The sequence below is a fragment of the Aythya ferina genome, assembly GCF_964211825.1.
Source record: "Aythya ferina genome assembly, chromosome: 3".
Lineage (NCBI taxonomy): Eukaryota > Metazoa > Chordata > Aves > Anseriformes > Anatidae > Aythya > Aythya ferina.
Genome location: NC_140298.1, coordinates 71,289,546 through 71,314,107, shown reverse-complemented (window position 1 = coordinate 71,314,107; position 24,562 = coordinate 71,289,546). Strand labels below are relative to the sequence as shown.

At 37.4% G+C, this 24,562-nt stretch overlaps 1 protein-coding gene across 9 annotated transcripts in view; it reads right to left on the bottom strand.

The window, feature by feature from the left end:
* Window positions 1-22,541, bottom strand: part of ARMC2 (armadillo repeat containing 2) — a 69,411-nt gene extending 46,870 nt beyond the window's left edge. For 2 of the 9 annotated variants that reach the window (XR_014691726.1, XR_014691727.1), the window contains exons 1-7: window positions 22,303-22,423; window positions 18,670-21,759; window positions 17,327-17,399; window positions 14,910-15,078; window positions 13,512-13,722; window positions 10,175-10,225; window positions 161-231 (exon numbers count right to left, since the gene is read on the bottom strand). Coding sequence is in view for 7 of the 9 variants with exons in the window: in XM_084515198.1 (XP_084371324.1) it covers window positions 161-231; window positions 10,175-10,225; window positions 13,512-13,722; window positions 14,910-15,078; window positions 17,327-17,399; window positions 18,670-18,887 (793 nt within the window). In the remaining 2 variants the exon portion in view is untranslated. Of the gene's footprint in view, window positions 1-160; window positions 232-10,174; window positions 10,226-13,511; window positions 13,723-14,909; window positions 15,079-17,326; window positions 17,400-18,669; window positions 21,760-22,302; window positions 22,424-22,515 lie in introns of those variants that run through there. The other 7 variants (XM_084515198.1, XM_084515193.1, XM_084515194.1 and 4 more) reach the window with 7 other exon arrangements.
* Window positions 22,542-24,562: the final 2,021 nt, after the last annotated feature.

The window sequence follows — 24,562 nt, the reverse complement described above, 5'->3', positions numbered from 1 at the left end:
CCAAATCACAAAAAATAGATTATATCTATTTGAATGTATTTCACAACTGCAAATGTAAGAATAGATTACACACACACACATATATATACACAAAAAATATAATGATAATTTTAAAACCTCCGTTTCTTTGACTGGAGATTGAAATGCTTTATATGAGTACCTGCTAGTCGTCTCTTCCACCCCGCACTTCTTGGCCACAATGAACCTACACCAGGCTTTCTCATCTGGTCACTAAAAGATACAATATAAACACACAGAAATATAACAGAATACAGTGCTCAAAATGCTTCCTTCTTCACACATACTCAATACAAGATCCATGTATTAATAACTGATTGGAAAATATAAACTACTTTTACTAATCTGTTAGTTTATTTGCTCATTAAAATGACACGTTAAGTACAACTTTCTTCAGTATGTATTACAGAAAGCTCCTTCAGAAATGCTGACATATTTACACCACAAGAGGTCACCCTTATGGAATACAAACTGATGCATTTCCACTTGTACAGTAAGACTGGAAGCTGAACCAAACTAAACTCAAACTGATCCAATTTTTATCACCATGAATATAAAATTTACTACTTTAAAACTGTAGGTTTATTCATGCACAAGGACAACGGTTTCTTATGATAGAATTAACACTTCTACAAGATTTAATGAGAAGATTTTTCAAAGAAACAAACCTCGACAAACTTTAATGTAAGTATTAGAATTTTCAGATCTGCATGGGAACTATTTCTAATTGCATAATGTAGACTAGTTTTGTTAGTAAAAGAAATGCACAATGTTATTTTTTTGTAAAGCAATGCCTTAATTCTTGTTGATTAGATCAGTAGACTTTTTTTGGGCCAAAGGAAATTGCTACATGCATCTGTGAATAAATCTATTGTTTGCAGATCTATACACCCAAGAGGCATCGATGTCCACGTATATAACATAGACTCTCTTTATTATTAAAACAGGACTCTTTCCTCCCTTAAATTCTCTACTGAAGACAAAGGTCTTCATCTATGTTTTCTATTCTCAATACATGCTTTATTTCACACTTCTTATTCCATTTATAGTTCATATACCAATACAACCTAATCTCCTAAATTTCCTTCTACGGCTAACAGTAGCGTGTTAGCAATGTTATTTCATTTATTTTTTTTTAACCTGTTAATTTAGTTGCTATAAAGCTTAAAGCTAAACTGTTTTTTAAGTGGTTTGCTGGATTGGCGCCTAAATCCTGTCTGCCAGTCCAGACAGAGATGTAAGTCATCCTATCAACAGATGGAGACAGAATAAAACACAAAGCTCTTGTAAGATGACTTCCCTATAAAAGGGACTGGAAAGCTGACTGTGATCAGTCAAAAATTTCCCAAGCAATCACATTACAGAGGAACACTTGCTTTATTATGGCTAACAGTGAATCATGCTTTCCTTTACAGCATGAGGATTTAAGTGCTCTAAAATCCAAACGCTTGTACAAACTGTCTTGAAATTATTGAAGCTCATACATAGCATTTCCTAGTCATCTTGGGAAGAAGTTAGTTTTATTTTTTTAAAAAAAAAGGTAAGTGCTTACATCCCTAAAACAGACCAACATCTGGACACGCATAGGCTAAGAAAGAAGGTTCTATAGTACACATTCAATACAGTTTAGTGTTTCAACACAAATCAAAACCTGATTTCATTCATGTGAATAAGTTGTCCTACAAACTCCAGAAGTTTCAGAAATAATTCTATAAGGTTTTGTCATCCCTGAAACCAAGACTATAACCTCTGGAAAGGACACTGAATAAGCAAGAGAATAACTACTTCAGTCACTTAATACTAATCCAGCTATATTCAGAAATCAGTATCCTAAAACTTGCGTGTAGGCATAATGACACCATGGCTACCTATAGGCATGGCTGCCTATATGAATATAGATGTTTGAGTTTGCTCTCTTCAGGAAAAAAAATACCTATATCCTGTCCATTTCTCTTCCTCTAAAACATTAATCCATAAGAAGAATCGAAGAAACTTCAATCGAGACAATCCCACAAATTCTGTAGAATACAAAACCAGCTGAATAGAAGAGACCCTGAAGCAAAGGATGTGGTAACCTGAACAGTTACCAGTCTACGTATGAGCAACGAAGGGGAAGACCATGTCAAAGTCTGAACTGAGTTTTTAAAAAATAAATAAAAGCCTGGTTAAAACCTATGCTTCCTTAAACATCAGTATCAATAGGTTTAAAGACATAGCTCTTTGCAAAAGCAGGCTGCTCCACTGCTTGTATTCACAGAACCAAGGAACTTTCATTATTTTCAGAAAAAGAATACCCTGAATACATATATAAATGAGAGCAACTGGTGGGCATGCTTATCTTCAGGGAATATGTACAATTTATGAATTTTGTGAGAGATTATGAAATCACTTTATGTATCTTTACCGTGCTGTCAACTCCATTTTAGTCAGTCTTTTCCTTCTTTGTTATCTTTTCATTTTCATGTAGGGCTGAAACTTCTGCAGCAAGATCTTGTTAAGAAGTATGCAGTTAAAATGTAATCAACCTACTCTAAAAAATAAGTTACCTACTATTGAAGGGAACTGGCTTGTCAAGAGAGCAGTTGCCTTGGAAACCAAGTCAATTGGCAGAAATCTGATCAGCTGATAAGGGACTCATCAAGAAAATCAACTGACAGAGGCTCTGATGATTTATAGAGGAGGAAAAACTTGGCAACTGGTTCATCTTTATCCCTCTTGTATGAGGGAAATCACAGTAGCCCGTATGAGGAACATTGCTTTCTTGAATGTAGGCAGACCATGAGGACTGAAGCAATGCATACTGAAGGGAAAGTAGTATTCATTCAGAAACCCTGTGTGTTTATATGTTTGTTTCTTTTTCTAGCCATGAGCCTCTGCTAATGGTAAATCTGTAATCTCTCACATTCAGAAGTATTGCAGGAAATGGTACATTTTTAAGAACTGCATCACAGAGGCAAAGGATTGGGCTAGCTCCTTCCAAAGATGCTGCTTATGACAGCAAAGTCTGTCTTCCAACCGTGAGTGTAAGAGCCCAACAGAGAAACAGTGCTTGGGCTCTTTCAGTTGGCCACCAAGCTGAGGTCAAGCCCTCTTTTACTTTTATTGATAATTAGTACAGACGTAGTCCTGGTGCCCCAATGATTATCTAGCTACCAGTTAAGAGGGGTACATAGTGTAATACTAACCCTAAGTTAATGCTTCTCTACAGATTTGCCTCTCAAGAAGCATGTTTGATCAGTGAGGCAGCAAAGTTTAACGAGAGGAAGCAGGGGTTGTATGAAGATCCCAAAATAACCAAACTCATTTTTGTTGACAAAAAAAAAATGGAAGGAATTGACATGCAAGAAGTTTCTGGAGACTGGCTAACAAAACACCATTTTCTCTCCACCAGCTCCATATAAAAAACTAGTGTATCTCAAACATCAGCAACATTGAATCCAGAAAAAGTTATGTGGAAGACAGCTTGGCAAGACAAACAGCAGAACCTTGTCTTCTGAAGGCACCATCTGCAGAAGCTCCAATACTACTAGAATTTACAGAACTTACACTTCTATAAAAATATGAAACTAAACATGGTCTAGTTAGGCCAAAAGCTTGTCTTCAGCTACTCCTTTTAGTATATAAACAGATGACAAGACACAGAAGTACAGACACTCACAGAGAGACGTATTCAGAAGTTCCTTCCTGATAACGAGCTTTAGTCTGCATTGCTGCCACATGAAAGATCTCTTATCATCCACGTGCTCTCAGGAACACATTGGTCTCAGTGCTAACCTATAGTAGCACTTTATAAAGTAATATTTAGTTAGGGTAGATTTAGATTATTTTTAAATAAATTTCTAGAGCATCTTAGTTTATCAACTGTTTTCTTTCATTTTTGATGCTTTTTTTTTTTTGGTCAGAAAACTAATTAGGAGCACACAATTGCTATACATAGATATCTGCACAGCATTTTCATTACCAATTAACCACAGTTCTAATTTTCTCAGTTCCTTCCTCATAAGCAAACCTATCTACACCACTGCTAGTTTCACTGTTTGGCATTAGAGCCATTTTATTTCTTGTCTTTATTTTGATTAGGTAAACAAAATCAGCAGTGCATAATCTAAAAGTGCACTGGACATTCATGTGACAAAAACATACAAAAGCCACAATAGGTCATGCAGAGTTCATCTGTGCAGTGTCTTCTAACAGTGACCAACAGGCTTCTTTGATGCTTCCAGAAAATAGAGGATGCTCTTGGGGTGTCTCACCTAGTTGTTCTCCTTCAGTTGCTGCCCTCACACTGTTCCCCCTTATGCATTACCCCCCTCCTTTTTCCCCAGTAATCACTGTAATCATTCCATCTCCTTCCTCCCCCTTTATTTTTTAATTCTTTGCCTTTTAGCCCCTACAAAATTACTTCCTCCTGGTTAATTTAGAACCCAGAAATGTGATTCAAGAGCAATTTTGTTTTGGATAATTGGCGTACTGATGTTTTCAGGTCTTCAAATGTCTAGAAGAGAACCAAACTCTTCACAAGGCTCTGAAAGCAGACTAGGCACTGCAATAAGATGCAGACTCTTATACATAAATAGAAGCACTGAACATCATCATTAACACACATTGCATGCATTGGGAAGCTAGACAATGTATCTACACCCAAAATCAAGAAGTCTGACTAAGTGATGAGAAGAATAGACATAGAGCAATGCTAAGCAGATCATGGGGGCCTGCTCAGGCAAGCCAGTAGGACAAGTATCAGTAGGATGACTAGACACAAAGGGGTTTAATTCCAGGTTAAATCATAGAGGTGTCTCCTCCAGTAGTGGGTAGTCCTGAAACAGGTGTGCCATTTAGAAAGACTGTTCTTTGAGGCATTACTGACATGTATGTTCAGAGCATGACTACAGCTACACTATAATTCAGGTTTATTTTTAACGCTAGCAGTATCCAGGACAGCATTGTTCTACTGTTAAATGATTAGGATCATTTAACTATTGAAGCAGGTCTGTACTTTCCTTTCAACTGAAGATTCACAAATGGACTACAAAGGGAAAACCTGCAAGGATAAGTTGTGGAAGTATATACAACCAATAAGTCTCTAAAAAGAATGGGTAAATAACTAGTTTTCTTCTTTTGAGTGCTCATCATACTATGTTTGATTACAAAAAAAAAAGTCACACTGATGATTTCCACAGACAGAAAAATATGATCTGGAAAAACGTCTCAGAGTGCCTTTTGGGTCTTCATTCAGCTGGACAACACTATACTGTGAAGCTTCAGAAAGACCACAGTGTTTATTCAAATATGAACAGAACTTGTTGACAACTCTGCAGAACTCATTTACAGGCATACAGGTACTTGCACTATAATTGAAGAGCCTTAGCTAAAATCAGGAGGGTAAAAGGGAAGAGCTTTTACCACACAATCCCTCAAGAAATCCCCTAGCTGAAGTGCACATTTTCTGCTACTAGCTCAACAACAACCACAGAATTTTTCTGAAAATTTTCAGGTCGACTATATAGGAAGAAATAATGACACATCTCATGCCTAACACTCATTAAGTAGATTTTAATTGTGGAAAATATGGCTTAGAGAAATACCTCACAGATGAAAAGCTCTGATAAAACACAACTCTGAAATAAACTGCTTGATAGGCTAGAGGAAAACGTGAAGTCAGTACAAAAAGTCATCTTGTCCCTACAGAAAACAGCAGGACTTGCTGCAAGAACCTGAATCTTTCTTGCTCCCTTAATTAATGCATTATCTGCCTAAAAGGGTATTTTCTTACACAGGACAAGAACAAAGGCTCTCCTGATACATGTTAATAGCAGACTGAAGCACCTTTGTGGAAACACACGTCAGGGACAGGGTCTTGGTGCACACAAGTGCATAGAAAAGAGATCTTGAAAAAAGGGAAGGGTTCTGTGTCTCCAAACTTAAGAGAACTTCAGATACATGAGGTCCCAAAAATAAATAGCCCAAGTCATATTAATATCAAATATAAACCACGTCTTGCCACATCTTACCTGTAAGACTATACTGAACAAGAGGAACTGGAATCACACAGGAGACACACACATGCTTCCCTTACTATGAAACAAGCAAACTTCCCCCAAAATTTTTGTTGACATGTATAAGATACAGAATATCAGGATATTCAGGTTCTGAAAAAATTACTGCAAAGTCACTGCATACTTATCGTTGGTCAACCATCAATTTTAAACACCCAAAATTTTCTACCACAAAGCATAAGAACCCCCAAGAAATATGTTTCTGAAAAGTGAACTCTTTATCATAACGCCATGCATTGCATTGGTGGGTATGACATGTAGCACTGGTATTTTAGACCATTACTTGAACATGCTGCCCCCAAAGGTAATGCAATAAAGCACATTCAACGATTTTCTACTTATCTGCAGTACATTAACAGAAAATTAGAACTCTTCCATCAGTTAAGGTCCTTAAGCCTTCAAAACACAAAAATGTTCCCCTTCACCCTAGAGGATGGGCAACTTTGATAAGTCTTTGATCAGAGAGAAAGGCAGGCCACTGTTGTAAAGAACATTACATCAAAAGTTGCAAACTTGACTTAGAAGAGATGCTACAGACTCCGTGGAGTAAACATGAAAACTAAGCAACTCAAAACAGTGTGCATGTGCACTGTGTGTTTATCTTGCACATGGGTCAGAGGCAGGCTGGGATCAATGCTGTCCATCTGTGTTAGAATATTCATTAAAATCTGAACAGTTAGCTCAAGGCAGAAAAGGGTTAGCCACTAAACAGCCCAACACGCTCTTAAGAGCTTTTGATATTATAGGCAAACAAGTACGATTCCCGTATGCTTTCCCTGAGATTCAGTAAATACACACCACTTAAAATTAGACTGAACATCTAACTCCCATTGGAGTAATTATACTTTGCAAGCCAACAATTCAAGATCGCTATCCTTTCTTCTTTTAGGTAAACAATCATTACAATCAGCAAAGCTATGCACTGTAAAAATAATAATAATAAAAAAAAAGATACTTCTAATGCAAACACTTCGTGAAGACGGCAGTAGCTGTCTTACAGGTCAAGATGCAAACCAATCTTCTTTCCATGGCATTGCTGCTAAAATTTCAGATTTTGAGTTTAAAATAATACCACTCAAATCATTTGGATACAAAAGCAGTACTCAGGAGGACTAGACTTGAAAATTTTATAGGGAGACCTATGTGGGTGCTCAGTATTCCACCAAAAGTGCTGGTCAACATCCACAGATCAGCTCAAATTTCACGCCAGCTGAAACACAATCAGAATTTGACTCCCCACCAAAACAAACAAACAAAAACAAAAAACCCACCAGGCACCAAGGTTCACAATTCTGCTTGATCAAGACTCATACACTCAAATCCTTCTGCTAATAACAGGTGTACTCTGCAACAGAACTAATCATCTGAAGACTGTGAATATTGTAGAAAAACTGGATTGCAAACTCCAGCCTGACTCCCCAGCCGCTGGGTTTACTATCCTTCTGGTCTGAACATGAAGCCAAAGATGGCCTTAAACTAAAAAAGCATTTAAAAAAAACAAAAAAAAAAACAAAAAAAAAACACTGATGAGTAAGAGCAGATACACATTTAAGAAACTATTCAGATAATACATGTAAAAAAAATAACATGTTATGAAAACCTACCTCCTGTCTATACACAATTCCAATTGATACTTTTGGAACTAAGCAACTAATAGGAATTGTTTTTAGCTTTTGGCAAAAATCAGAAAATTAATATTTTACTTAATTATTTCTTCTTACAGAAATTAATTTCCTATATGCCATTTAACATTTGCATGTTTATTAAACCACTTATTCTTATTTAATTATACTATCCAGGTATTTTACGTTGTCAAAGGACACCAGAATTAGTTTTCTCTATTGTAATTCATTGATCGAATGGGGAATATGTTTTTTAACTTATTTTAAACCAGGTGATTTCTTCCAGACCCACAACATAGTACCTGCAAGGCATTCTATCTTTTTAGACACAGCATTGACCTTCAGTGAGCTACTTAAGAGAACGTGTTCCTATTTTGCTCAACTACTACTGAACTTTCCTTTCTATGATGTCATCTCAGGGACAAACAACGTAGGTACAAACACAACGTGGGAATAAGTAATAGATGTGCCTCAAATTAAAAAGACTTAGTATAACAGCTCAATATTTAAAGGCTATTTTTCTTTTAGAAAACATAAAGAAGACAATGTATTACTTGCAGACAGCTAAAAAAAGGTATAAATTAAAGTATTAAACCAATTACACAAATCTTCAATCATTCCTGTTTCTCAGCTACAAAGATTTTCAAAACATACAACTGATTATATGTCCTGAAATTATTTCAAGAGTTAGAGGATTATATCATAACTAACAACACCAAAAAGGACAAAAAAAAACAAACAACAAAGGGAGTGAAAGGTATAACTGAGATTATCTGATACTACTGATAAGAGAAAGGATAAATAATACAGAGGCAACATAATTTGCAAAAATATATTGACAAATAGGCCAACTACACTCTGAGTCATCCTGAAGACGAGCAAATAACAGTTCCTCTATAAACACAGTCATGGGCATAGTCCATTACTTATGACAGATCCAGCAATAAAAAGAATAGGGTATTCTGTTTATACAGGCTGTTGAAGAACTTTGTGTACATATTAAATAGCACAGCTTAAAAGAATAATAGGAATTGATGAAAACCCTATATCCTCATCCTTTATATTCTTCAGACTTTGCATTTTCTGCCTAATATGCAAAGTACTATTGACAATTCCTATTTGTGGCAGGGTATCTTTAGGCAAGCAGACAATCGACAGATGAATTCTCATGATTAAAAAAACACACCTGAAATACTAGCCTAAATATTCTAGTCTGAAAACCGCAGCATCTTCATCTACCTAACCTGAATCTTGTATAAGCATTCTCATTCTAAACAAAACTTCAATCTAAATTCATTATTATTCCAGTCCTACCTGGACTGTCCATTGCCTTTCCTTTACTCCTTCCATGGCAGGCACTTCCATTCTGGTGCCTCAATTTCAGTTAGGAATAAGAACTCTCAAGACCTAGATATCCGACATTTTGAGACCAATAACCTAAGAACTAGAGCAGAAAAACTCCCTTTGGACTAGGCAGCAAAAGCATGCCTGAACTCCGCTCTGTCTTTCACAAGTGAATAGACTAGAGATAACTGTTGCCTGTTGCTCTTTTCCTCAGAGGTCTGTAAAATTTCTATTCTGCGGATACCTTCTTGGAAGAGCAGCTATCACATTTTCTTTGGAAAACTCTTTAGAAAACCCTGCAAAAGCTTTTCCACCACTTGATTGTTTCTTTCTTAAATCAGTAGTCTTAACAACTAGTAAAACTGAGGCAGAAATAGAGAAATATTAGTTAGGAGTAGATTAATCTTCTGCTTCTGTATAGTTAGGAGTAGATTAATCTTCTGCTCCTGTATCTTCATAAGAACTCCAAAAGTTATGAATATATATAATGAGAAAAGACAGATCCTGAAGAAAGTCAGGATAATCTGCAGCAATATGAGCTAAACAATACAGCAAGCCGATATTCATATTGTGGCATTAATTTTAAAAATTCAACCAGAGCAAAATAGAATGGGTACTCTCGTCAGGAAAGAAATCTCTCTCCTCTGTAGGTATTCTTTACTTTGAGGAAAAAAAGAAAAGGATATTTTGGGCACAGATGTGGAGCTAGTTCAAGCTATCAGATAGAAACAATTTCCAGCATTCATCCACTGCTTTTATTGTATTGTATTAAAGCATTCCAGAATTCTAAAAAGCACTGGAAAGAGAACACTGGAAAGAGAAACTTGTCTTACAGAAACCGTTAATGAATACTTAAGAATTACGTCAAACAGGCATTTACTACAAACAGCAGTGGTGATAGAAAACAGGGCATGATACACCTTCCTTACAGCACCTTCTAATCCTTTTGTAGCTATTTATAGAAATCATTAATTAATATAAGTGTAGAGCAGGCCACTTGGGAGCAAACTGTTTGCCATCAAGCTTTTCATTGCTGAAGGCACCCATGTTTCTAAGCAGTCCTGGGATGATATCTAAGCTTTCAGAATATTGAGAAATTGGAGGAGGAGAAAAAAAAAAATCATCTTTTCTCACCAGGGAAACGGTTGCTCTTCATCAGCAAATCTGCCATCACCGGTGACACTTCTGTTGAAATATATGAATGCAGAAAACATTTTAGAAGTTTCATTTCTATAGTAATCACAATAGATGGCAAGGCACAATGGCTGGATGAAGATGAAAACAAAACTCAGCTTCCTTATGATTGTCAGAAACCGCTCTTTGCTTTCCTCAGGCAACATGTCAATAAATTCAATCTGCTTCAATTAATAGATCTTTTCTATTATAACTAGATGGTTATTTGAAAAACAGTATTGCAAAACAAATGACAAATAACCCTTCTCCCAAAAGGTCTTTTTTTTTTTTTTTTTTTTTTTTAAAAAAAAAAAAGCATCTTTATACAGTAGTAGTGATTTCATTAGTGCTGTTCATTCTTTTCATCAGTCCTTTGGACAACAAAAGAATTTGAGGTGGAAAGTGAGCTAGAATAAAATACTTTCCTCTTGTTCCCTTTGAAATAAATGTAATGGCATTAATAGCAGTAATCTGCCATACTATTTTGGCATGCCCTATAGTTCCACTATTAACAGAAAAACAAGTTCATTAGAAAAAATATTTTGGCACACACACAGGAAATGCAGGGAAAGGACAGTGAGGAGTCTCAGGCACCTTTTCCTGTATTTCCTTTACAATCCTCTTGCTTAATTATTGCAAGGGCTTTTAGATCACTGGGAAATAGAATTGAGGCAGACACAACTGCTTAACATGGAAGATGACAAGATTCCAGATAATAAGTGTTTTCACATTCCTCTAAGTCCTCACCATATTATTCCTGAACTCAACATACTTTAAATAGAAAATATCTTTTAACTTTGTACAAGATGCCTTAAGTATGTACAACACAGGAGTAGCTGCAATCTAATCAGATCAATCTCCTAGCAAATATAAACATGTTCTGTTGAGAAAGAACGCCAAAACTCTACTATTGCAATGATCCCTCTATGGTAGTGAAACTGTGTATATACAACTCCTATCAAGAAGAAACTCATGGAAATACACTGGAGGACAGATTTGTGATACCTTTCAACTGCCTTGTCAGATGAAGAATGACATCTCTGAACTTAGAAAAGGATATAAATCAAAGCCTGCCTGCCTCATGTAGTATCACGTGAATACTGAACGAATGTGTTTATTGGCATAAGTCTTAGTAATGACTTAGAATGTATGAGAGCAGCTGAGATTACTTAGAGCCATTCCATCATATGATGACATGAACTGCTTGGGTTGATTGAGATGGGAAAATAGCCCGAGGGACCCTTGTCCTTTACTAAAGCAAAAACAGCTGGTATTATTCTTGTGTACTTTGCAACATCACAGTCATGTCTTACTCAAAAACGTATGAGCACCTAAATGTTGCTGGTGATCCTTGGGACAAGAGTATAAGCCGCACAGGCAGATCTCTTAGGAAGCATTGGCAAAAGTCATTTTTGTCTCACATACACAGAAAGCATGCAGAACCCACAGAAGGTGGTAAAGATGCACCATTCAAAAATACGCATCTTGAATTAAACACCAAAAGAGGGAAGAATGTTACGTTACTCTTCTGTTTTAGAGAAAACAGGTTTAAAAAATCTTAAACACACAAACAAACAAACAACAAAAAAAAAAAACACACTTGGGGAGCTCTCAAGCTTATCCTAGAATCATTCAGGTTGGAAAAGACCTCTAAGATCATCTAGTCCAACCTTTAACCTAACACTCAAGTCCACCACTAAACCATGCTACTAAGTTCTACACCTACACATTTCTTGAAGACCTCCAGGGATGGTGACTCAAGAAAGCCACCAATAAAGGATAAGCACGCATTTTTTGAATGGATAGCATGGATGTATGACGAGCTCTAAATTAACCATTTAAGCATACCTGCAAGATTTAAAATTATGACTCAGGAAGAAGGTCATTCTCTCCAATTAGTAAAAGTAGCAAATGACCTTTTCTTTTTAGAGACACTTGGACACCATTAACTAACTACACGTTTCAACTGCAACACCAAATTACTTCACACCACAACTTACTACATAAAAGTCAAATTACAGCAACTTATGTAGTATGATAATCCATACAGTTTTTAGCTTGAAAGTCGTCAGGGTCACTCATTGTCTCCTTTTCCCTCCCCTCGGATACACAAAACTTGTTCTTTGCTCCCACAGCTCCAGTCTTTCGGAATCTTTTTTGTTGTTGTTGTTTTAAAGCTGCTTTCAGTTTAATATAAAAGAAGAGCATTACAATAGCTCTGCTACGTATCAGTTCCTGTAACAGCTTCAACATTCTTTAAACTATTCAGTACCATCACCAAGTTAATTAATGAAAGGGTGTGTTTTGTTGTTTGTTTGTTTTTTTTAAAATAAAAAATAAAAAAATACTCCCTAGTGGCAAAGCATTTGAAAACCCAGGGAAATAATTTCTTCCTAGGCATAACAACAAACTAGAAAGAAGATATTTACTGACAAACATTTAATGGTGACCAATTGTTTATAGACTATGTTTTGAAAATTGTTATTCATTCTTTGTTGTGGAGATTGTCCACAATATTATTCAAACCAATAATATTTCAATATTATTCAAACCAAGCAGCTGTTTGTCCAACTACTAATGCAGCAACTGATACATGAGACTGACTAGTCTCACAGAATATTCCTCCCTCTACAAGAGATTTTTTTCCTCTCTTTAATTCTGATCTGAAAAGACTTAATTGTGAATTACAGAATGGATAGCATCTATGTTCACTAAAATCAGGCTGTGTGCATGTAAATCTCACTAATCTGTTACAGCTCTTTGATCACTGACAAAACTGAACTAAAAAAATTCAAAGCCCACATAAAAATCTGCCTGCATTTCCAACGAGTTTATGCCAATTTTTGTGTATGAACTTATTTCCCCAATACCAGAACTGAAAATATGGCTCTACTTATCTATGGACCTAAGGTAAGAATGTGTAGAATGTTAAAACAACAGGCTTCAACTTCAAAAAAAAATAAAAACCACATTGAATTTAAATTTGAGTATTCTATATGGATCTATTAAAAGACTAAGTTTCGAAAATGTGAATGATGAAAAAATTAAAGTTATAGCATAGCAAGCAACTCCCTACCTACAATTTTTGGACAAATTAGTCTTTTGAGTGTGGAAACTTCCTGAGAACACAGCTATTAAATTCTTCTGCCAACTAATCTGAACACAGCTTTGGTTTAATGCACAAATAGTGTTACCTTAAAATCCCAACAATTCTAAATATTTTGATACTCACACAATTGAATGACTAAAAAGAGCATTGTGTGGAAGTTGCACATTGACATACTTGAGCAATACTGACCTTTCACCTTTTCGTTGAAATAAAAAGTTTCCTGCTGTGCCATTTAGGACATCTTCCCTCTCCAATTTGCTGCCGCTATGCTCATTACAAATTAATTGTCCACTTTCATCATTAAATGGTGTGTATTCCCTTTGCTCTGTCAAGCAGGTATCATTACTTCTGCAAAGATTACTCATCCTAGCTGGTTCTTCAGAATCTAGCTTCTCTTCATCTGAAATAGCCAAAGAGAATATATTTTGCAGGACTGTTCTTACACAATAAATACACAGGAGGGAGCTCAAAATGAACTACTTGTTTGTCATGTTATATTATCAAAATTTCCTTGCATCAATATAAAAAGTGAGAAAGCTTAAGACTATTTTGAGCAAAGTATTCAGAGTTGTTTTTTTTATGAACATAATTTAAGTTTTCTTGATTTGTTTTTAATGTTTTAATCTCTCAACTTTTTAATTGCCTTTTTACAGACAAGTGGATTGTACCTTGTGAGAGAAGTGATTATTTTTTAGAATTTGAATATTAAGAAGGCAAGAAAAAGGCAGCTGTTAATTTTGTACCTTGGTATGTACCCGTTAGGAAAACAACCTGCAATAAAAACCTAGGTAAACACTTACAGGACACCAGAATCAGAAGAGGCAACACGAGGCAATAACTATGTTAGGTTCTCAACTTCTCCAATTAGTCACTTCAACATATTAGGGTTAATGGATACTCTACAAGATGTACACAGTAACAAAGTAAGCTTTTTTGTGTGTTAGCCTTATTTTGCAATAAAGTAAAAAAAATGAGATATTCAGTTTATCATATAAAATGACAAGAATTATCATTATTACAAATGAGTCATCATTAAAGACAGAGTTCCACCACATACAATGAGCCAGTGTGCAGGAAACCAAGATCTCAAGTAATTTAATTTCCCATCTGCAAGAAAATTACTTTTACATCCCACATTTAGTGACCTTTATTAAGTCTCCACTAATGAAACTTAACAACAAATATGAAGTAGCTGGAGGCCTGTCGAGACATATCACTCCTATTTACTCTTCCTTTTATGCTCAAAAATCCATCAGAGAATCTCCTTAGATGATGCCATCTCCTTATCTCGTTAAATATTTCAGCATTTGCTGTTAATTTTACTCACTGAAGAAAGCTTTCAGAAAAAAAAAATAATTACTTAAAAACCTATAGGAAACAAAAGCACTTGAGAAGCTTCCAATTTATTTTCAGAAGTGAAAGCCAGTATCATTTTTTTTGGAAATCACATTATCACAATTGGTTTTAAGCCATTTAGTATTTTTAAAACTTACTCTGAAAGGACTTGAAAGTTCTTTAATACAATAATTAATGTAACTAATGATAACTTCATGATGGGTTTTAATATATAAGAAATGAGATACTTACTCTGATCAGGAGGAACCATTTTAGCAGGAAAGACATTTCCCTGAGAAGTTCTTCTAAATAAGCGTGCCCGAGCACTGCTGATTTTTCTAACCTCTGCAGCATCCACAGCAGGCTTTGGAAGGGGTATGGAAGGATCTTCATCTTTTGCACTAGTGACTAGTACTGGCTTCTGTCACAAGGGTAAAGAAGAAATTTTAATAAAAGCACAATTTTCATTTAAGCAGTTAAAAAAACAACCACAAATGATTTATATAAAGAGGTAAGCTCAGAATAGAAGAGGTAAGGAGTTATTTGGGTTTGCCCATTAAGAGGACATATCCAAAATCCAATGACAACATTCCACTGAATGAGCCAGAGCACTTATACCAATATCACCACAGAAAGCCATTTAAAAGCAAACTTTCAAGGGTACAAAAAAACAAAAATTAACCAACTAACCTAACTTGCTCCGCAAAGCAATTGAAACTTGAAATTGCTTCCCTCAGAAATACTTATTTAACATCATCTGCAGTGCACTTATTTATTACAAGAATGTTCTGCCAAAGACTTTTGCTAGCAATTCTAGAGGCACAACTGTTCTTTACGATTTGTTTTTGAGTGCTAAAGTAGTATTTTCAAAACACTTCAAACTTGTTCATATCATATATACCACTTCCTATCACACTGTGACAAATCATGCAGATCCAGAAACTTGCAAGTTCTCATTTTATTTGTCAGTATCTCACATCTTAGAGGATGTGACCAACACTCTGAACGTCAAAACAATTTTTTGTGCCTTACATAAACATTTCACCCTCTAATATCTGGGTTCTCCACCAATTTTCTTATAATAAACAATCTATATGAAAGCCTTCAGTTTGATCCTCTGGAGCCCTCCCTGGCATTAGCTGAAGATAAGTAAGAGCTGAGACCTACTGCCCACAACTAATTCAAGCTCTACATTTACAGTGTACTAACGTGTCTCAGTTGGTAAAGTGATAAAGGCAGGATTTTTGCATTGGTCTTAACAGTAATGAAGCTGCATTGAGCGTCCTCCCCCAACTCACACACACACTAAACAAAAAAAAATAACACCAACATTTAAATCCAAATATAGATATATTTAATATATACATATATGGTATGACATCTCTTGAAAATAGTTTTTCTTGCCTAACTTCATGAAGAATGCCACATTCAGATTGCTGTACTGAAGGAATAGTACTACAGCAAGCACACTTAACTGTTTTAGCACACTCTGTTCTCTCTGATATTAAACAATGACTGTGACAATCTTATATTGAAAGATTAAATATAAAAATGTACAGAGCAAATACATTTATAAAATGAAAATAATTCAAATTTTTCACAGAGGGAGAAAAGTTTTTTTTTTTTTTTTTTTTTTTTTACAAGTACCTCTACCCAATTTTTAAATAAATGACAATCAATTACACTTTATATATGTGCAAGTCAGATACAAAACACCATTAATTAAATTACTTTCATATTATTGATCACAGGATGACTGAGGTGAGCAGGGACCTCTGGAGGCCATCTGCTCCAACCCCCTGCTCAACCAGGGACGCCCAGAGCTGCTGCCGTTTGAGGATCCCCAAGAGGGGAAGCTCTCTGGGCAACCTGTGCCTTTGCTCCATCACCCACACAGCACAGCAGTGCTGCCTGGGGCTCAGAGGGAGCTTCCTGTGCTCCACTTTGTGCCCACTGCCTCTGGTCCTGGCACTGGGCACCACTAAAAAGAGACTGGCTCCATCTTCATTGCACCCTCCCTTCAGCTATTTATCTACATTGACGAGATCCCCCTGAGCCTCCTCTTCTCTACACTGAACTGTCCCAGCTCTCTCAGCCTTTCCTCACAGGAGAGGTGCTCCAAACCCTTCACCATCTCTGTGGCCCTTAATGGGCCACCAACTCTCCAGTTGCTCTGTATTATTATAGTGCTGGGGAGCCCAGAACTGGCCCCTGCGTTCCAAATGCAACCTCATTAATGCTCAGTAGAGGGGAAGGATCACCTCCCTCAGCCTGCTAGCAACACTCCCCCTAAAGCAGCCCAGAATGCCATTAACCTTTTTTGCAGCAAGGGCACATTGTTGGCTCATGTTGATGCTTGTGACCTTTTGGTATTTTAGTCATCTTAAACGAGAAAGCTGACTCAAGTTTCCGTCTTCTAACTCTTGTTAATGTCACTTATAATTATAATGCAATACGGCAATATTTAAACAGTATAAAATATTTTAAGCTTTATTTTTGGAGGAAAAAAAGACATAGCTGACTTTATAAGTCCCGGACTAACATTATGACAGACTTATTTTTCTTCGCAACCTATTTCAACGAGATCCTTTCCTACCACTGTGTTGCATTGTATAAATTCACGTATTTTCCGTGTCGACATTGCATAGAGTCATGTCCAAAGTACTCACAAAATCCAGTGGGCTAAGGCGAACACCAGAAACTGGTCTTGATTCAGCCAAATCAAAACTGGAAGCATGAACACTAGGATAAAGAAGCATAAAATGAATAAAGCAGCGATTATATTTGTGTATTGTTTTATTTATTTTAAATAGTATGCTTCCATCGTTTGCCAATGACTATATAGAAAAGGACGAAGAAAGAAAGGGGAAGAGAGCACTTTTACACCACCACTCTTCTTTGATGAATGCTGTTTAACTTCAATATTTGGCTATTCAGCAGCATCGGGGGAGAAGAATTACCAGACTGCCTGTACATGTGCTGTGATACAGTATATTTCATATACATCTACAACAATTCTCTAATATAAGCCTAACTTCATGCACAAACCCAACAGTGGTTAGCACCAAAGCTGTCTGACACATACTGCAAAACACTGCAGGGCAGAAAAATTGGGTTTGTAAAGGCATGAGCGTGCTCTTTGCTATAGCACAGACAGAACAAGCATTGATGTCAGCCTGAGTGATCTTATTACCTAGTCACCAATAAGCACAGCCAAGTCACTCTCAGGTTCCTGCCTTCTGTCAGAGCACAACTCTACACAGTGTGGAATATAAGACGTGTAGAGTGCTTGAAAACATCATGGCCACTGACTTAACTCATATCACCATTCAAACATGGTTTAGCACCCTTTCTGGCAGACCTCACACTTAATGTTACAAAGACAGCTGATTTCTCCTCCCCACAGTCATTACAGCTCTCCAGGTATGACAATTCTAAAAAATGACTGGGGAGATGGATGTAAAAAAATAAAAAATAAAAGGGAGAGGAGAATATCAATAATCATAACCAAAGCTATTGAACTCTGAATTATGCTAGGTAACAAAGCCACATACAGACATGTAAGAAATAATTTACATAGTAAAAAAAGTGCTCAGTTTTAAACAGAATTTAATCTCAAGAGCTACAATTTTATATTTAAAAAGATCTGAAAAAGCTCTTAAAGAAGATTTGGCATACGAACAGTTTATGTGGCAATAAGCACGCTTTCACAGTTTCTAAGGAAAAGCTGAAAACTATTTCAATTTTTAAAATATTGTCTTAAGAAAAAGGTTACAAACCATTTTCTTATACTGTTCTTTGCATATGAAACTAGTGTAACAACTGCCTCTTCTAGCTCTAATCCACAGGAACATCTGGGACACGTAGATTTACAACAGTAGACATTATTAGAATAAGGTAAAGGATGTGATTAGGGATACAGACTAACACAGGAAAAAATCACCAGAACATAATTTGAGAATCAGATCTTTTGCTGCTAAAGAATATTTGAAAAATCTTAAAGTCATTGTACCTAAAAACCGAAGGAGGCCTCTTTTGAGGAGCTAGTGAGGATCTGGATCCAAAAAGTTTCCTTTGGTTCTCTGTAGGTGTAAATGGCCTCTGAGTTCTTAGTGTTCGTAGAACATTTCTGGCTTCATTTATAATCTCAGAACTGGTCTTCTGCTTCGGCACTGAAAGCCTGTAGAATGGTTCCGACTTCCCTGTATTTTTATTCTTTGAAGCTTGCATTCCTCTGCAAAGCAGCGTACAGGAAGAACACTGTAAAACCTATAAAGAAGACACAGAATGTGTTGCTAGTTTTAAGTTACAAATTATTAATGCATTAGTATTTTTTTACCTTGATATACTAAAAAAGGATGTAACAAATAAATAAATAAATATCTGAGTGATGAAGTGGTAGAAAATAAGGACTTACCAATACTGTTTCCCTTCCTATTTCTTAGTTCTGTGGGAAAATACTGAAGAAGACCAGAAAGCATCTGAGGTGGAGGACCTTTTGTTTTTTAGCTCCCACTAAAAAAAATGAATGCTCAATACCACCGTGATTTCTTGGTCAAACATGGTGCTCTCCAATACTACAGAAAATTTGTTTCTTAACACCTGAATACTTGTAATAATCAAAACAGAAATTCAGTAATATGCTGCAAAGAGATACTTTATTTCCTAAGCTCATTGGAAATAACCAATATAAGTTATTAGGAAGCTGCCCTTGGTGAAGTCAATAAGTGAAAGAGGTATTGTTATCAGTAAGATAAGACAAGGCAATACTTTTTTTTTTCTGAGAGAAATTCCTCCCCAACCTGCCCCCAAGCACATGCAAACACAGGTAACACTACCATCAGATAAATCAGCCCGAATTCCAGTCAGTATTCTGTCCTGCTGCATCTTCTGGCAAACACAGTGAGCAGTGGAAGATTTGCTTCATCAATCTGTCAAGCCCCCCCAAAATCAATCACTATCCTGGTGCAGTTCTCTGTAGATAACATCCTTGTCATTTTGCGGCAAACTCATCATGAGTCTTAAACCAACCAAAATTCCATTTGTTTTTCAAACTTACCTAAACAAAAAAATGTTTCTGCACTTCTTTTGACACAGACTGGCATCTGGGAACTTCTATCCTCTCACACAGTTTATGACAATGAACTGACAGTACATCAGGTGCTGCCATCTTGGTTATTTCTAAACTATGGAACAAAAGTCCTATTTCTCTAGTTTTTTAGTCCACTTCTTTGTATTCTGCAGTTTCAAGTTTCCAGCTACCCCTTCTGTTCTTTCTTTCAGAGCCTGTACGTGCTGGCACAATCTCTTTAATTAACACATGATCCACTCCTTTCACCTGAACTACACCAGGTAAAAGTGGATGTTAAGGAGAGTGCACCAACAGAGAAATGCAAAACACAGGAACAAAGCAGCAGCCTGAACCTCTCAGTGTTTGTAATCTTTTCTGTTACTATTGATACATTATTTTTCCTCACTGTAACTGAAACTGAATTTGGCTACAATTCCCACTCTTCCCTCTCTGATGATTCAAGAGAGTTCAGTAAGCAGTTCCACTGCAGCAGGCTATTTGGCACAATTATACAGCCATTTCTCACTGAACACAGAGTTACCATTCAGTAAGTTACCATTCACTATTCTCCCTGCTACCCAGAGTCAAGATTTTGACTTGTAAGTTGAAGGTCTTCCGTGTAGGCCATATATCCAACATGGTTCTCACCAACAATACACGGAAATGATACTAAATCATAATTCACATGATTCTACAGATCAGAGATTCAAAGTGATTCACATTTTTTCTTTTATAGTCCATGTATTTCCAGACACATTGACTAATTTTAATATAAATGTTAATACCTTAGATTTAATATCTAAAGTTTTAATATCTTGATTTAATATCAAGATTTAATATCTTGAAATCTCTGTGCTCTGACTTTGGAATATGTATTTTATGGGATTTATGCAAATGCTCTCCATAATTAAACTAAGGAGTTACCTGAGAGATATGAAGTGTTCCAGTGGATTGGCACCATCTCTGATACAATTGGCCTAAATTCTTTGTTAATTCTATTGTCAACTGCAGATTGTATGTCCCAGAAGTTCTTCCATTTACCAGTTGCAGTTAAGGCCAAACTTCCATTATAATAACTTTTCATTTGTCTTCACCTCTCAGGTCTTTCATTTTCTCTAGTAACAGCGCTTTTCTACCATCAGCTTAATTAGCAAGTCCTACCATTTGGCTGCTGCCTTAATCACCCTTCCAATCCATTAAGAATAAAGTTTTAATAATTAATGCTGCAAAGGGAACCTATGGCCTATTCTGAATGCTTGACTGAGCTCAGGTGTGCAGCGCTACTGTGGCACATCGCCTTCCCCTGCTGCTGCTGCTGCCAGCATGGTCTCTGCTGTCAGTCGCTGAGTGGGGAGCAGGGGCTGCCAGGCAGCAGCAAGGACAGCTTAAGATTCATCGTTGACCCCACCAGAGCAGTAACACTTCCTAATTGTGGCATACTGTAGCATTATGCATGTTCCAAACTGCAGTAGTGATAGGATACAAATATATTTGATTTTATATTTTATATTTGATTTTATGATTTGATAAATTGATACCCCATTAGCCAGAAAATGTAATAGAGCACAGAGAAAAAGGCAAGCAGTGTCATTAAAATATCAGAAGTACACACGTGATAGGGTAAGAACACTTTCTCTTGCAAACAATTGGGAACCATGGTAATTCTTTACCTGAATGAGCCTGGCGGCTGAGCCATCACAGCGTGCCACCATGAACAGTATGACCACTGTCTCTTTCTCAAAAGGCAGACAGAGAAAGATTTGTACCCTCTATTTTATAACACCTAAGGCTGAAACATTTAAGCATCAAGCAATTGTTCTGCTGCATCATCACTCAAAAAAGAAGTTTCACCTGCCCTCCGGTGTCCCGCAGTCCAGAAGCTCTGAGCAAGTCCTACCAGCTATGTTATGCCCGCTCTCTTCCAAGAAAACATCTACCCAGATCCACATTTAAGGAAAAACCCTCCCGGTCACCTGAAGCTCTCTTGACTTTGATGAGCATAAGGTACTCAAATCATTCCATTGCAACAACCTGAAACAAGGTGCAACAAATGAATATAAATAGTAGAAAGAAGTATAGAATGAAGGAACGAGAACAACTGCACCAGCTGCCTAGTGCGCCAGCTGCTTTTACCCTTGTTTTTCATTTCTTTTTTTTTTTTTTTTTTTAAAGACTGTATTTCTGATTGTTTTTGTAATTGTAAGATTACCTATATAAACCCTTTTTCACAAGCTCTGCTTATACCTTTTTCTGACTAAAGGGCAGATGCCAAGCTCCTCCTTGTCTCTCTACTGGAAGGCAGAAGAGTATTACACTCCAAAAAACTACACTTGGTCTCTTACCTTTTCTTCCCACCTCTCCCAGAGGTCTTGCCTTTATTGTACAATAGATACCAGCAGAGGCTCAGGGAACCCCAGCTGCCTCCAGAAGCAGGATAACTGCACCCTGGCAGCACTCACCCCGGCTTAACGAGCAATGCATGGCTGATCCCACCCGCTGTAGCACCACACTAAGCACTATCCCACCTCAGATCTCCACAGCAGCACCGTTTAACCGCTTCCACACTTTACTCACCGAGAGCTACCTCAGCACTCCCTCAGCACAGCGTCGCGCCTCGCAGCAGCCCCGGCTCCAGCCTTATGGAAGCAGAAAGCACTTCAGCAAAGGAATAACCTTCCGTGGGTGTTAATCAAATCTGGAAGAAGAGACCCAAAATTGCTCAAAAGCGAGGGAAGAGTCGTGTGATATCCCCTGTGTGTGTGTCCCCCGCCCCCCCCCCCAGCTCACCACAGCGCCGGACGCCGCCGGTCCCCATGGCAACCGCGCGCGGAGCCGCGGCACCCGCGGGCCATGGCGGAGAGGGACGGGCGCAGGCGCCTGCGCATGCGCAGGGCGGAACGGGAGGGCTGAGGGGGGGAAATGGCGGCGGCCTCGTGGGGTGTTGGAGGCAGTGGGTGCTGCCAGCCTGAGTCCCCGGGGAGGGTCCTGTTGTGTTATCAGTCCGAGAGTGGTGGGTTTCAGGCGGTAGGAGCTTCACTCAGCCTGTCCTGGGTCGTGCTTAGGGCTTAGTGTAAGCGTAGGGTTGCCAAGAGTTACTCAGTGGGAGCGTTGTGTGTGTGCTGTTGCCCTGCCTGCTCTCCACGCTGAGGCTTACTGATTTAAATCACTGATGTTAAAAGTCCTACAGTGAAAGGCAATGGTTACACGCGTTGGGCACACCAGGGGGTGTGCACTGTATAAAGCACTGTATAGCTGCAGCCACAAAACCACCAGTCACACACACACGGCTGGAGGTGCTCATCTTCCCAAAGCGCTATCACATCTCCACATCTTTTTCTTGGGGAGGCCAGGAAATAACCAGTTTCATACCATCCTCTCATAGCAGATGTTTGCCATACGTGTCCCCATGTGCATACAGCAAAGCTCTCCTGGCCTCCCTCCTGTGGGACCCCAGTTGGGTGGCATGAGGGGGTCACTCAAAGTGTGTCCCTCAAACTGCTTCCAGGCCAGACCCCATTTACCAGCTGCACTGGGCACTCGAACAGCTCCCTCATGTGCCCTCTGCTAGTGGGATGGGTAATGTGATCACAGCCCCTATCAGAAAATCTCCAGACATGTAACGACAACAAAGACAGGCCTGTTGCGGCAAGTGGGTTGTTCATGACTGACAAGAACAGTCTTTGTTCTCTATCTCTCTCTGAATGCATTTGAAATTTATCTAAAAACTGCTATACAAGGGTGGTTATTATCTGTGAACAATAGAAAAAAAAAAAGAAAAAAAAAGTATAGTTCCATCTGATCAAGGTTCTTCCTTGGTTCCTGTCGAACAAACTTCAGATATATCTGAAAGTATCTCTCTCCAAATAAGTTTGTTATATAAAGTTTAAGTCCTATAGATATTATATATACATACACACACATGTATGTATAAATACATGTATATACATATATATTTTACTGACTTTAATTTCCTTTTGCTAATTGCTTACTGACATGATAACTTCTACTTTCTCATGTTTGTTAGAAAAAAACACTGTAGACATTAATTTAATCCATCTTTCTGAATATTGTTAGAAGCTTGTTATGCCCCTTTATTCTAGAATAAATAAATAAATAAATAAATCTCTTCCAGTTTCTGTTATAATTCTGACAGTAATATGATATTAGTAAAGGGATAGCCGTGTGTAACCCTACCAGGTTTACATTACATATGCCATCACCTCTCCCAGTTTCTGCCTTATCTCTAATTATTAAACATCTAGCCCTCTTTCTTCTACAGCCAAGTTCGATACCTCAGAAGTAATGAAAACCTTGTTAGTATTCTCCTTGCTTTTCATTTTATATTCTTCCTTAACCGCCCAAAGAATGAGTATGTGCGTTTGTGCATTTTTGTGTGCGTGCTATTTCCAGATCATACACAGTTAGCTCATTCTCTGTTATTTTATTCTGAACATTTCTTTTGTTGAGATAATACAAATGAAGTTTCACAGAAAAATCTGTAGATCTGTTTCCTGGTAAAGCCAGTTTGGATCTCTTTTTACCATTATCATCTCATCATTCTTTAAACAATTTTTAAATCCACCCAGTTAAACCCGCTAAGCCTTCCTTCTTGGCTTCTTCTTTAATCCTTTTCATATGCACATTATTTCTCCTCTCTCTATTTTCTAGGTCAACAATTGAAGAGTTAATTTTGTATTCATTTTTTGAGCTTTGGCAATTATAGCAAATATTTCTTTTGTGGTATTTTTCTGCCATGTTTCAACTGTTGCAACTTTCCCACTTAAATCCCTTTTCTCGTGCTTTTTATTGAACAAACTCTCTCAGCACCTCTTTT